At 59.2% G+C, this 12,753-nt stretch overlaps 1 protein-coding gene across 7 annotated transcripts in view; it reads left to right on the forward strand.

Annotated features, from left to right (window-relative positions):
- Nucleotides 1-12,753, forward strand: part of HDAC5 (histone deacetylase 5) — a 102,856-nt gene that overhangs the window by 65,515 nt on the left and 24,588 nt on the right. For 5 of the 7 annotated variants that reach the window (XM_084615705.1, XM_084615708.1, XM_084615706.1 and 2 more), the window contains 6 exons: nt 17-161; nt 959-1,073; nt 2,415-2,545; nt 3,532-3,663; nt 8,194-8,306; nt 10,918-11,052. In XM_084615705.1, coding sequence (XP_084471831.1) covers nt 17-161; nt 959-1,073; nt 2,415-2,545; nt 3,532-3,663; nt 8,194-8,306; nt 10,918-11,052 — 771 coding nt within the window. The remainder of the gene's footprint in view (nt 1-16; nt 162-958; nt 1,074-2,414; nt 2,546-3,531; nt 3,664-8,193; nt 8,307-10,917; nt 11,053-12,753) is intronic. The other 2 variants (XM_084615707.1, XM_084615704.1) reach the window with 2 other exon arrangements.

Here is a 12,753-nt window from a genome sequence, read left to right on the forward strand (position 1 = left end):
CCCCTCTGCCTGGCAGCAGCAGCAGGAGATGCTGGCAGCGAAGCGGCGGCAGGAACTGGAGCAGCAGCGAAAGCGGGAGCAGCTGCGGCAGGAGGAGCTGGAGAAGCAGCGGCTGGAGCAGCAGCTCCTCATCCTCCGGAACAAGGAGAAGAGCAAAGAGAGTGAGGGCGGGGCGGGGGCGGGGGTAGGCGCTCGGCCCCCCCCCGCCCTGCGGAGCTTGGGCCCAGCTGGGGCAAAAGCTGGCCCGGGGGCCGTGGGGATCGAAAGCCTCCCGGCCTGTATTTTTGATCTGGCTGGGCTCCAGTTTTAACTTTGAGCGGTGATGCCTATGCCAGGAAGGCCCAGACTTGCCCCGCTGAGGGTGCCCCGTGGGCAGCTGGCCGGGAGCTCCAAGGGGAGTGGCCTGTTATTCCGACAGGGAGCAGATGGCAGCTTGCCCTCCTCTTTGGTGGGCAGGGGCGGGCCGGGGAGAGCGCAGATCCCAGCCATGCTCCGTCTGGATCCCGGCGGAGCTTTGCTTGCTGGGAGTGTGGCTCGAGAGACAGCATTGCATGCTGGGGGAAGTTGTCTCCCTCGGCCCTGGGGACACAGTATAGAGCTTTGCAGGGGGGCACGTGGCCCCCGGCAGGGGCCCAGTTTGCACGTGACCTGGAACCAGAAGTGCGGGAGGGGCCCCGGGTGAGGCCCACGCCCCTGAGACTCATGTCGGGTCTGGGCTGAGCGTTCGGTCCTGACCCGGGTCTAAATAAAAGACCCAAGCCCCTTGTCTGCCAGCCTTGGTGGGGATCTATTGGTGCGTCCCCGCTCAGCGCCCAAGTCCAGAGGTCACCCAGCCCAGGAAGCATTAGCCCGCGCTCAACGCCCGTGGGGCTCGGGGAATCCTTCTCCCCAGCCCTGCTCTGGTCAGCGCTTGGTCAGCCTGTGCCTTTCCCGTGGACCACGTCCTGTCTGTCTGCAGGTGCAATTGCCAGCACAGAAGTGAAGCTAAAGCTCCAGGAGTTCCTACTCAGCAAGTCAAAAGAGGTGACGGCAGGCAGCTTCAACCATTCCCTCCCACAGCACTCCAAATGCTGGTAGGTTGGCCGGCGGGCGTGGCAGAGCCAGAGAGGAGGAGCGGAGCGCTGGATGAACTGGCTGGGGCCTCTCAGAAGACTGAGATCCCGGACTCCTGGGTTCCGTGCTCTGCCTTGGGAGGGAGTGTGGTGCAGTGGTTAGAGCTGGGGGGGGGGGGCCGTCAGGACTCCTGGGTTCTCTCCTGTGCTGTGGTCTGGTGGGCCATGCAAGCCTGGGTTCGCAGTCCCTCTGTCTGCTAAGCCACGCGCCCCCCCACCCCCCCTTGTTTCCGGCAGGGTATCTTTGTTGGAGCCCTGGGGTGGGTAGTGGGGTGTGTACAGCGTAACATCCCAATGGGAAGTCTCTGGGTGGCGTATGGATGCGCCAGCCTTCCCCAGGAGGCCAGGGCATCACTCAGGGACGTGTGCGGTTAACCCGAATCCAGTCAAACCAAAATGGCCCTGTTCTGGGTCCCAAGGAGGGACCCCGGCCCGGCGCCGAGGCTGGGAGGTGGCTGTGACGTCTCTCTTCGCCTCTGGCTTTAAAAATGGGCTGGCACACGTGGTGGCTAATTGCATCCCAGCGACCTACTCCACTTCCTGAGCCCAGGGATGCTTAGGGGATAAATCCACTTAACCGGCTAAAAACAGATCCCTGGCGGGCCGTCCCCCTCCCCCGCGCTTCCTCCCGCCTTAGCAGTAACGTTTTGTGTTTTCACCAGGGTCCACGCACCCTGGCCGGGGATTGCTCAGAGACCCCGGGGATCCCACCGAAATTGTTACCCCCCCGCTCCATGTACACATTTCTCCTGATCCTCTCCAGAGCTCTGCCAGGAGCTGTGCGTGCAGCCCTGGCCGGGGGGGATCCCGTCACAGCCCGATGGTCCCTCTGCCCTGGTTAAAACGTGGTTGGGTCTTGGAGCGGAGCCAGGACCTGTCCCACGTCGCAGCCTTGGCTGGAGCGAGTGCTTTCGGTCTAGACGCTGGTGCCCCGCTGCTCGGCCCGAGGATGTAGAACCCAGCGGAGGCAGGCCTCAGTCCCATCCGGACAGCTGCTTTTTATCCGCCCCGGGGAGGGGATCGGGTTGTCACTTAGGTCCCCCGCTCGAGTTGATGGGGCCTGAGTTACACTGTGTCACCTGGAGGGCATCCCCAGCTAGGCGGGGAGAGAGGGGTCGTGGGTAGGCTCAGATAGACCTGTCTCCCTGCATGGGTAGGACTGACGGGGGGCTGGATCAGAGTGAGTCTGCACTCAGGCTAGGGCACGGGGCAGCCTGTCTCTCTACGGCCAGTTGGGTGCACAGGTACCAGCTAACGGGGTGGGCCTCTCTAACAGCTTTGCTTCTTGGCCTGTCTCCGCAGGGGAGCCCATCATACCTCGTTGGACCAGAGTTCCCCTCCCCAGACAGGCAGCCCGGGAACACCACCCTCCTACAAACTACCCCTACTCGGCACATACGACAGCAGAGATGACTTTCCGCTCCGGAAAACCGGTCAGTGCCGCTGGAGGGGAAGGGAAACTTACAATCCGCCTCGGTGGGGCTGGCTGGCTGGATCAGGGGAACAGGAGCGGCTTTGCCTCCGGGCCACTGGTTCGAATCCAACCCAGGGCAGTAGCCGGCGGCAAAGGGTTGCCACCTGCTGGCTGTTTGGGAGCCTGAGTGAGATGAGCTGGGCAGGTCTCAGTCTAGTTCCCGCTGGGCAGGTGTCACAAAAATGTGTCTGGAGGGAGGTGGGGAGGATCTGTGGTTGTAGCTAGCACAGGTTCACCCTAGCATGGGGAGGGCTGTAATTATTAATATAGGACCTAATATTCACAAGAGCCCAGTTCTCATTTGGACACCAGAATCAGAGGCCAAATTTTCATCAGAGTCCAGCACCTTGTGAGCTGAGCATGTCTGGAAATCTGGCCCTGATACGGGGAGTGGAGCCCTGGCAAACCTGGCCCTGAGCTCTTTGCAAAGCCCCTAGGGTAGAACGTTAAGTGCTTTACGGACCAGACCCCCCGCCCCAGAGACCAAACAGCCATCAGAGGGCAGCAATTGGTGCTCACTACCGCCCCAGGCTGGATTTGACCCACCCGCCCGGAGGCAAAGCTGCTTGAGTGCCCTGATCCAGTCCAAACAGCTGGTGTCTAGAAGGGGATGGCCTGCTGTTGTGGGTGGAACGGGCCCCTGAGGACTGAGGGGTGCAACGGACACCCTGGGGTCCCCCTGGGGAAAGGGTCAGCGTGACAGACAGAGCGGAAGGAAGGTTGTTCCGGGCTCTGGCAGGAATGTAGGATCCGGGGGAGAGTGAGCTGATGTCATTCACTCAGCCACAGCCCCTCTAGCTGAGAGCCGGCAGGAGGCTGCTGGAGCCACGGGCGCCGGGCACTGGTCAGGAGCTGCCAGCGAGGGGCTGGGAGGCAGTGGGAGACGGGCCTGGGGCAGCGAGTCAGGGTGGGACCGTTCATGGTGCTTTTCCTTTCCCCGTCCAGCCTCGGAACCCAACTTAAAAGTGCGCTCGCGGTTAAAACAGAAGGTGGCCGAGCGCAGGAGCAGCCCCCTGCTGCGGAGGAAAGACGGGACCGTCATCAGCACGTTCAAAAAGAGAGCCATCGAGATCACGGGTGAGCGACGCCTGCACGCCCAGGGGCCCGGCTGGCGGGCTGCCTGCGGGACAGACTCGCGGGGGCTGCCCGTCGGCGCACGGGAGCCTCTTGATCGTTCAACACGGTGCTTTGATTCTGATTAAACGGAAGTTGTGTCTGGTGTGGTCTAGAGAGGGGAGGGGGGACAGCGTTGTGCAGTGGATAAAGCACCTGGCTGGGAGCCCAGACTCCTGGGTTCTAACCCCAGCTGTGCCACTGATTTACCCTAGTGGTGAGTCACTTCCCCTGTCCATACCTCAGTTTCCCCATGTGGGGTCGGGGGAGGGATGCTGCTGCTGCCTCCCTTTGTAAAACACTTGGGGGTCGATGCCTGAAACCTGCTACAGTGTAGAAGCACTAGATACTCGTATCATTAATTGCTGGGCAGCATGTTCTCCAGCAGAACTGTTCCTCGGACACATGACAAACAGCCACCGTGATGAACAAGCCTTTGGGGATTGGGCGTGCTCGCAGCTGTGGCTCCTGTCCATTGTTATTTTGCAGAAAAGCTGAACCCAAAAGGGGTGAGAATGTGATGTTCAGAAAGGAATGGTTGGGCAGGGAGCGATCGTCTTTGATTAGACCCGCATGGTGACCTTGAATTTCTGTGCGGGGCTCGGACAGGACAGAGAAGGGCGTGGTAGATCCTAAGCAGAGAGAAGTACATAGACTGTGTCTTTTCATTGCTTCACCCACAAACATCAGCCGGGTGGAGCACTGGGTCTCTGAATATCATCACGCTGACCTGCGTCCAGCGAGATCTCCTGCTGCGTACGCAACCGCGCGCCTGATTTGAACCCGCGGCCATGGGGAATGCACGCGCAAATCACGTGATCGTGCGTGCAAACAGCAGCTAAGGTGCAGTTGTGTGTGTGCTTCTTTTGCTTGGGAAAGGGGGAGACTCTCCATTGTCATTTCGCCTCGTTTAGCTTCGGGAAGTGCGGGGAGGGTCAGTTAGAATTGCTGGTCTGTGCCTGGAGCCCCGGAGAGGCTAAATAGAGAAATATCTGGCTGGCGTGTGCGGGTGGTGAGTGTTGTGTGCACAATGGGCTCTGCACTGGGAGCGTCCCGTTAGCCTCTGGGGCATGGATGTGGGCAAGCTGGCTGATGCTCCCTTAAGGGAGAGACTTGTAGAACAAACATCCCTCGCAGAGACACAGCCAGAGTTCGGTCAGTCGCTTAACCCAGTTGCGGAACTCTTTGGAAGGAAGTTTTTGCCCGTGTCCACACTAGGGCTGGTGCTGGCAAGGCACTGTTGGTTGGGCACGTGAGTGAAACTTCCTAGAGCAGAGCAGGCCTGGAGGAGACTAAAGCCTTGTCTACATGGGTACGTTTCCCCAGTTATACCGATATCGTTGTACAGGTATAATCCCTGTTTGGACCGTCTCAGCCCTGAGCGGTTTTTCTCAGCGTGGTTTAGTCTCCTTCCCCAGTGACATACGTGATCCTCTTATGCTGGAATAAGATTGTCCTCACGGGGGTTGTACCTGTACAACTATCCGCCGTAGGTTGCAGCGACGCTGCGCTGTAGTGTGGACACTCCCTACATCGACGGAAGGGGGTTTTCAGCTATGGAGGTGAAATCCACCTCCCCGAGCCACAGTACCTAGGTTGGCTTAACTACGCCATTCAGGGGTGTGAATTTTTTTCACCTCCCTGAGCGATGGTGTTTGGTCGATCTACATTTTAAGAGTAGACCAGGACTTAGGTTATAGCAAAGAAACTTTACTGTGTATCCAAGGCCTGGGTGATGCTGGTAGATCTGAGGATGGATTATAGTCTGCATCAGTCCCTTTGACTGTGTATGTGTGTCCGTTGTTGGCTACTCGGGTTTGCAACTTCCAGGGTAAATGTCTGGGCCAGAGCTGGTGACCGGTCCAGCCCCCGCCTGCCTGTTTCCCCTGCAGACCAGAGCACGGCACTGAATTTCCATTTGGAGACCGAAGATGGAAACCTCGCTTATTAAGTGGAGGGGCTTGATGGTAGCAAGGCTCTGGGGCCCTGACTGGCTGCCTTAGTGTCCTGATGTTGGCTTTGACCTAGGAACCCAAACAGCTAGGATTTTCCAAAGCACATCAGATGCTGGTTGAGTGACAGTGGGAACTGCTGGGCCCATTGTGAAAACCTGGCTCTGATTTCAGCATCTGAACGAGAACTGAGCTCTGGCCCTGCAAGTGGCTGCATGCCTGCATCTGTAATTTTCACTCCATGCATCTGAAGAAGTGGGTTTTTCACCCACGAAAGCTTATGCCCAAATAAATCTGTTCATCTTTAAGGTGCCACTGGACTCCTTGTTGAAATTTGGCCGAGAGCTCTTTTGAAAATCTGTCCCTGCGTGGCGTGGAATCTGTTTGCCAAGGCCGCCTGCCACCAGCCCTGCTGGGCGAGCTGACCCGCCCGAGGTTTATGAGAGAGGGAGCTGCTGACAGGGCATCCCCTGGATGTTGAAATTCAGGCCTCCGTCGCTGGTTGGAAATAGCCTAAATCTGGGAACCGTCAGGGCATGCTGCAAAGCCCATTCCCCTGGGCTGGGGAGGGGCATGGATTCTGTGATGGGGATTTTTAGTGATGGTCTCTGCAGAAGGGCTGGGGTTTGTGGGCTTGGCTGCTGCTTCCCTCTTGCGTTTGATTTCCTGGTTGGATTTAATATTGTGCCCGGCCCCCTGGAGCCTGCGCAGACAAGCAGGGACGGCAGACATGCACCGATTGACACCCGCTGGCGATCGGGCCCGTCCATCTCTCCGAAACCCAGGCCGGCCCGCCCCCGGCGACGGGATCCCGGCTCCGCGAGGAATGAGCCAGTCGCCCCAGCTCCTCTGGCGGGGCTGCAGCCCGCTCGCAGTTATGCAACCAAGCGTTAATATCGAATTAAAAAATTAATCCAGAGGCCCTGTAATCTGTGCAGGGCCGTGTGTGTGTGTGTGTGTGTGTGTGTGTGTGTGTGTGGGGAGGAGGGGTGGATAATCTAGGAGCATCTGTTGCTCTTTAAGGAAATATTTTGCAGGGGAGTGGGGTGGGGACAGATGCAGCAGCTGCCTCTGAGCCGCTGTTATATAACGTCCGAGGCGTTCTGGAGCCTCCCTGGGGCTGCTAGTGGTGGCAGATGTCAAGGGCAGGGACAGGTACTTGTTTTCCTGAGTTGCAGGGTGGAGTCCCTCCGCGGAGCGTCAGTGGGCCCGATCTGCAGCTGGGGCAAGTCTGTTGACGGCCATGGGCCAGATCCCAGCTGATGTAAATCAGCATCCCGTGGAAGTCAATGGAGGGATGCCGGTTGACGCCAGTTGAGGATCTGCCCCCTGGCATGTAGGTGGTGCTTGGAGATCCACTTTCCCCCACCTAGTGACAATGGGTGGGGGTGGGAGGGGTGCAGAGCAGGCTGGGGACGGGGGCATGAAGCCAGCGGTTGTTTTCGTACCTGTCTGGATTGGAGGTTTGTGCTGACCTGGATTTCTAACCTGGAGTGCCCAATGGCCTGGGGCAGCTGCAGCCGGGGAATGGGGAGGCTCGGGGGGGTGGGGGGTCCATGCCCACCCTGCTGTGTGGGAAGATGGGATTTTTTTTCTTTTCGGTGCATTGCATCTGGATTTGTGTTAAATCCAGCAGTCTCCGTGGCGCGGTCATTTGCTCCATCCACTACTGACTCCGACCGCTATCGGCTTACCCTTGCTTGCACCGGGGCCCACGAGGGCGCAGCCCTGGGGGATACGGGCCATGGCTGGGTAGGGAACGTGATCTCGTTCCAGCCGTGCGAGAGGTGGCAGCGGGACCATAAAGCTCATGATCACAACTGCATGTGTGGCCAGCACCCCGATTCCGGACCACGCAGGGAGCCGTGCGGAGCGGTAATACCCTTCGCTGTAAAGGGTCCTGTGTCAGGGATTTAGCAAGCCCTGAGCCCGGCTCTGTGCCCATCCTTTGGGCCCAAGAATTGGGGTCAGCTGATGATAATTACATTTCATCCTTCCCTAGCTCCTTCCACTCAGGGCTTGCAAAGTGCTTGGCAAACACTACAGAATGTAACCCCTGCAGCCCTACCCCTGCGAGGAGAAGCAACAGTCGGGGAAACTGAGGCATGGAGCCAAGCAGTGACTTGAACGCTCCCCGAGCTGGGACTTGAACTCCTGCTGAGTCTCCTGTCTAACCACTAGACAACACTCTTGCACCCCTCTCCCAGTGTGGAAGGAGTGCACTGACGCTGGGGAAGTCTTGCCCAAAGGCAGCGTCCCTTCCTCCCAGACCCATGGCGGGTCAGTTGTGCAGATATCCATGCCAAATTGGCTGGTGCAGATCAATGCCTTTGCTAGTCTGGCCCTCAGGGCCGGTCCAGGTCCATGCTGGATGCCCAGGACAGGGTGAGCCCACTTGGGAAGAGCAACGAAGATTGCAGGGTTTAGCTCCCGGCACTCGGGAACGACATCTGGATTGGCCTGGCATTCGGGAGCATTGTGGGGAACGGGCGTCTGTGCCGGCAGCTGATGACGTATACGCAACTCTCCCTTTCTCTTGCAGTCTCCTCTGTGTGCAACAGTGCCCCAGGGTCCGGTCCCAGCTCCCCGAACAGCTCCAACAGTACCATCGCTGAGAATGGCTTCGCTGGCTCTGCCCCCAACATCCACACCGAGGTAAGGTTTGCAGAGGGAGCCCCCCCGGGGGGCGCTGGGCCTCCCCCACTCCAGTCCTTGCTTGCTTTCTTCAGCGCGAGCCCTGACCAAAGAGCTGAAAACTCGTCTCCTCAGTGGACCTGCCCCGTCTCCATCGACGCTGCACTGATACGCGCTCGGCACTTTTCCTTGTTCTCCCCGCTCTCCGGGCAAATCTTGTGGCTGTTGTAACGTCAAGGACGTTTCCCTCTCTTCTGTCTTGTCTCTGAACGTTTTCTTTGGTTACAGGAGGGCCGCAGCGTTCCAGGAGGAAAGGGTTAATATTGTGTCGTCCTGTGGTGGGGATCGCTGGGGGCTTCACATCGCTGGCGTGTGACACGAGCGACCCGCCCGCGTGTGCGAGGCGTGTCTGGGTGGATGCTAGTGGGACGATGGACTTTCTAGTGGAAACGGCGCCGATTCTCTCGCTCGCCGCGGTCGCGTGACTCCCAGAGGGTTGGGGGAAAAGAGCCTTTGGGTGATTTGGGATTTTGAGGGTATTTTTAGCTGGGGCTGGGAGAGTGACAGGGCCTTTTTCTTCCTCTGCAGTTGGGATGCTGCCATTGGGAAAAAAAAAACCCAAACGTATGTTGCCTAAAAAATAAAACAAAACAGCCAGTGACCAAACTAACCCCCCCAGATACCTTCCTCAGGATCCGAGTGACATGAGCTCGGTAGAGTCAGGCGGTCGTTTAAATCTCATTCCCCGTGGTTGCTGCCCTTTGTTTACTTGTTCCGGTTCCTTCAGCTGGAAGCTGGTCAGTTACCCTTCCTGCTCCTTGGTGTTTTCGGAGGGGAAGGTCCCCAATGCAATCGCCGTATGTAGTTTCAGGATGAGCAGACGTACCGGAGCGGCTGGTGCAGAGAGATTGACGGCCCTGGTTGTGGGGTGTGACGGGGACAATGTCCCCTTTAAATCGTTAAAGGGACCATCCTGGGGCGGCCAAGCTGGGCCCCCCATGTGCGTGCTGGGAGAGGACCGGGGACGTTCCATTCACAGGACATGGGGCGGGGTTGGGCGGGCTCTGGTTGGCCGACATGGAGTTCCTCGCGACCACTCGCAGCCCTGTGTCGGCCACAGCTAGTGTTTTTTGTGTCCACGGGCCCTTTGGCTGTGTCCCTGGTGATGCACAGTGCCGGATCTCGGCGGGACGCGGGTTCTAGGCTCCCACCATCAGCCTATCAGCTAGGCCCTGCTGGTCGTCATCAGGGGGTTCCCTGGCCTGGTCCTACAGCCTGCAAGATCGTCTGAAAACATCCAGGTCCGAACCCAAATACAACCCACTTGAGCCATAGGTTTGTTCAGGTCTCTGCATCTCTCTTCCCCCCGCCCCGCCGAACGAACACAGGAGGGCACTGCTCTGATGGTGGTCTCTGGGCTGCCGCTTGGCGTAACTGGTCGTGATCCAGGCGCTTTGCTGGAAGAGACGGGGACGCCCCCTCTCTCCTGCTGTAGTGGGGAAGCTGGAAGCATGCCCAGGATCTCAGTTAACTCCGCCAGGCCCAGGATAAACCGGAGGGACAATGGGAGTAAGAGGCAAGCACAGGGCGAAGGCACAGAGAGAGATGGGGCAGGGCTGGCCATGTGCCTGCCCAGGGGAGCCATCCGGCGGGTCGGCAGAGACATCTCTTATCGCCAGTCAGCCTGAGCTGCTGCCCCCCGATTTCTGCAGTGGGGCTTAGCTCCCAGATGCAGGTTGCTGCGTGGATAAGGGCAGAGAGGGCGAGGCTGGGAGCGCCGAGGGGACACCTCACCTCGGGGGCTACGTGGACTGAACAAATCCATGGAACGAAGTCTGGGCCCTACAGTGTCGGCGCTGAGTAGGGAGGGTGCTCACTGGGGGAGGGAAGAGGGCATGCTGGGGGGCACTCTTTCCTGGGGCACCGGAGCTGAGTAGAGGTGGAATTAGGGGGAGGTTCTTCTGGGGTGCTAGGGGCGGGGCATTCACCCTCCTGGGGTGCCAGGGCTGGGCCGGTTCTCCATGGGGTGCTGGAGCTAACGTTTTACCCACCGTATCTGAATTCAGCAGGGGGAGTTGGGGGGGCCGGATCCCAGGCCATCCAAGGACAGGAGCTCGAGAGGTGCCAGGCTGTGGGGCTGCAATGGGGCTCAGCAAGTTCCTCGGGGGCAGGGGCCCAGAGCAATAGTCATTGACGCGGGCAGCGTCTCTGCCCCTCGGCTGCCCGCAAGCCAGTCCCATTACCCTCCGTTTTAGGGATGGGGAAACTAAGGCACAGAGCAGGGACAGTGACGTGCCCAAGGTCATGGGGGGAGTCCTTCTTGGCATCTAATAGCTGCAGAGCTGAGACCGTAGGGACCACCCCTCTCCATCCACACGCTGCTTCCCCCCCACCCTTCCCCAAGGCCCTTGCTAGGACAGAGCTTCGGGCTAATCTGCTTGTTTGACGCCTGCGTTGGAAGAGAGCACCCCCTGCTGGCTAGTGCTGCCCTAGCAAGTCCTGTTCCTGGCGGGCTGGGGCTGACCAGCCGCACCTGAGCTGTTGCCACGTCCTCCTCTCTCGCTTACGTAGCTTTTTACCCTTGTCTCTTTCTTCCCCACTCCCTCCCTCCGTCCTTCCTTCCTTTCTGCAGCAGCTGCTCCCCCAGCACAGAGCCCTGGCAATGGACGGGTCCGCTAGCCAGCTCAGCCTCTATACCTCCCCGTCACTGCCCAACATCTCCCTGGGACTGCAGGCAACGGTCACCGTGACCAACTCGCACCTCAACGTGAGTACGGGCGCAAACGTGCGGCAACCCGCCCCCCAGCGAGGATAGGGGCAGTAGGGGGAACAGAAGCCGCGCTTCGGGGCAGCGCCTGGCACTAGGGAGAGCGAGGCAGACCGTGCCCATGCCAGGGGTGTGCGCTGTCGGGGCACACCAGGGCTGCATCGTCCCGTGCACCAGCACAGGGCGGGGGCAGCGTGGAGCCAGTCTGAGCTGGGGGCCGTTTCGCACCCACGTCGCGCGGATGTCGATGACGGTGGGAAAGCCCGGCCAAGAACCCAGGAGTCCTGGCTCCCACACACTAGAGATAATCTGCACGAAGGCAGAGCTTTACCTCACAGCAGGGGTAGTTAATAGGCAGACCGGGGGTCAAATCCCGACCGCCAGATCCTTTTGAACAGACCCTGAAATCTTTTAATTTGCTGCTGCTTATCGTTATTGTTGGGGGTGTTTTTAAAATGATTTTCTCTGGAGTCTGGACCTTGACCAAGAAATTTGGACCTTGACAAAAAAGAATGGACTATCCCTGCCTTACAGGGTGAGCAGCACTCGTTTCCCTCGAGTTATTTGAGGGGGGCAACAGCACCCCCATTCTGATAAATCTGGGTAGCATTGCTGTAGATTAAGGGTGAGATGAGCTTAGAACCTCAGCCCCTAGTAGCAGGAAAACGACAGGCAGAGGAACGTGCTCTGCTGTGTGCCAGGGTAAAACTGAGCAACCCTGAGAGCCAGGAGCTCCTGTGTCCTGAGCCTGGCTCTGCCACCGGAACCTGGCATGGCCTTAGTTAAATCACTTAGCGCTCTGTGCCTTAGTTTCCCTGGGAACAGTTCTTCATAGGAGCGTAGTGAGCAGCAGTCAAAGCGCGTAAAGCACTTTGCCGGTGAAGAGCTCCATAAAAACAAGCCAGTCCTCTTAACCTCCATTTCAGGGATGGGGAAACTGAGGCACGGACCGGGGACAGCGACGTGCCCAAGGTCGTGCAGGGAGTCAGCGATGGAGCCAGCAATAGAACCCAGGGGTCCCGACCCCTCGTTCCCCAGCCCTCACCACTAGGCAGCTCTCCCCTCCTGAAAGAATTGTCATCCTAAATAGCGCTAGATAAATGCTAAGCCGTGGTTATTGGGGGGGTAATGGGAGAGAGTTGCTGCAGCTGTAGCATGGCCCCCCCCAGGCTCATGGCCCCCCAAGGCTCTGCAGGTGTGTCCAGGGCTTTGCATGCCCTGCCTGTGTGGGGAGCTCCTAGGAGATTCTCTTTGCAGCTTACGCTAGTGTTGCCAGGGGCCCCCCTCTGATCTGCCACCCTCCCCTCTGCAGGCCCATGCGCTCAGACCCCCATGCATGGCCAGGTCCCAGAGCAGAGCTGCAAACCCTGGGATCTCAGTGCAGCCTGGAACTGGGACCGTAGTTTGGGGGCCAGCGTGCATTGGGGGCCGAGGTGTGGGGACTTCCAGCCCGGTCAGGGTGGGGAGTTTTCTGATCACCCACAAATGGGTCTGGGTCTGTGAACCTGCTAGGGGTGACTCGGCCCCGTGCAGCCAGAGGGGGGTGTGGGGCTGTTTGCCTGGCCTGGGGATGTGCCCTCAGGGTGAGCTGGGCTCCAGACAGAGAAGCCCCTTGCGACTGGCTGCGTCTGGCCGCTCTGCAAAGCCCAGCGTCTCGCTGGGACCCCACTGTCCCACCGGCGGGTCAGGCTGCTTCCACCC

The sequence above is a fragment of the Lepidochelys olivacea genome (assembly GCF_965140295.1).
Source record: "Lepidochelys olivacea isolate rLepOli2 genome assembly, chromosome: 27".
Classification (NCBI taxonomy): Eukaryota; Metazoa; Chordata; order Testudines; family Cheloniidae; genus Lepidochelys; species Lepidochelys olivacea.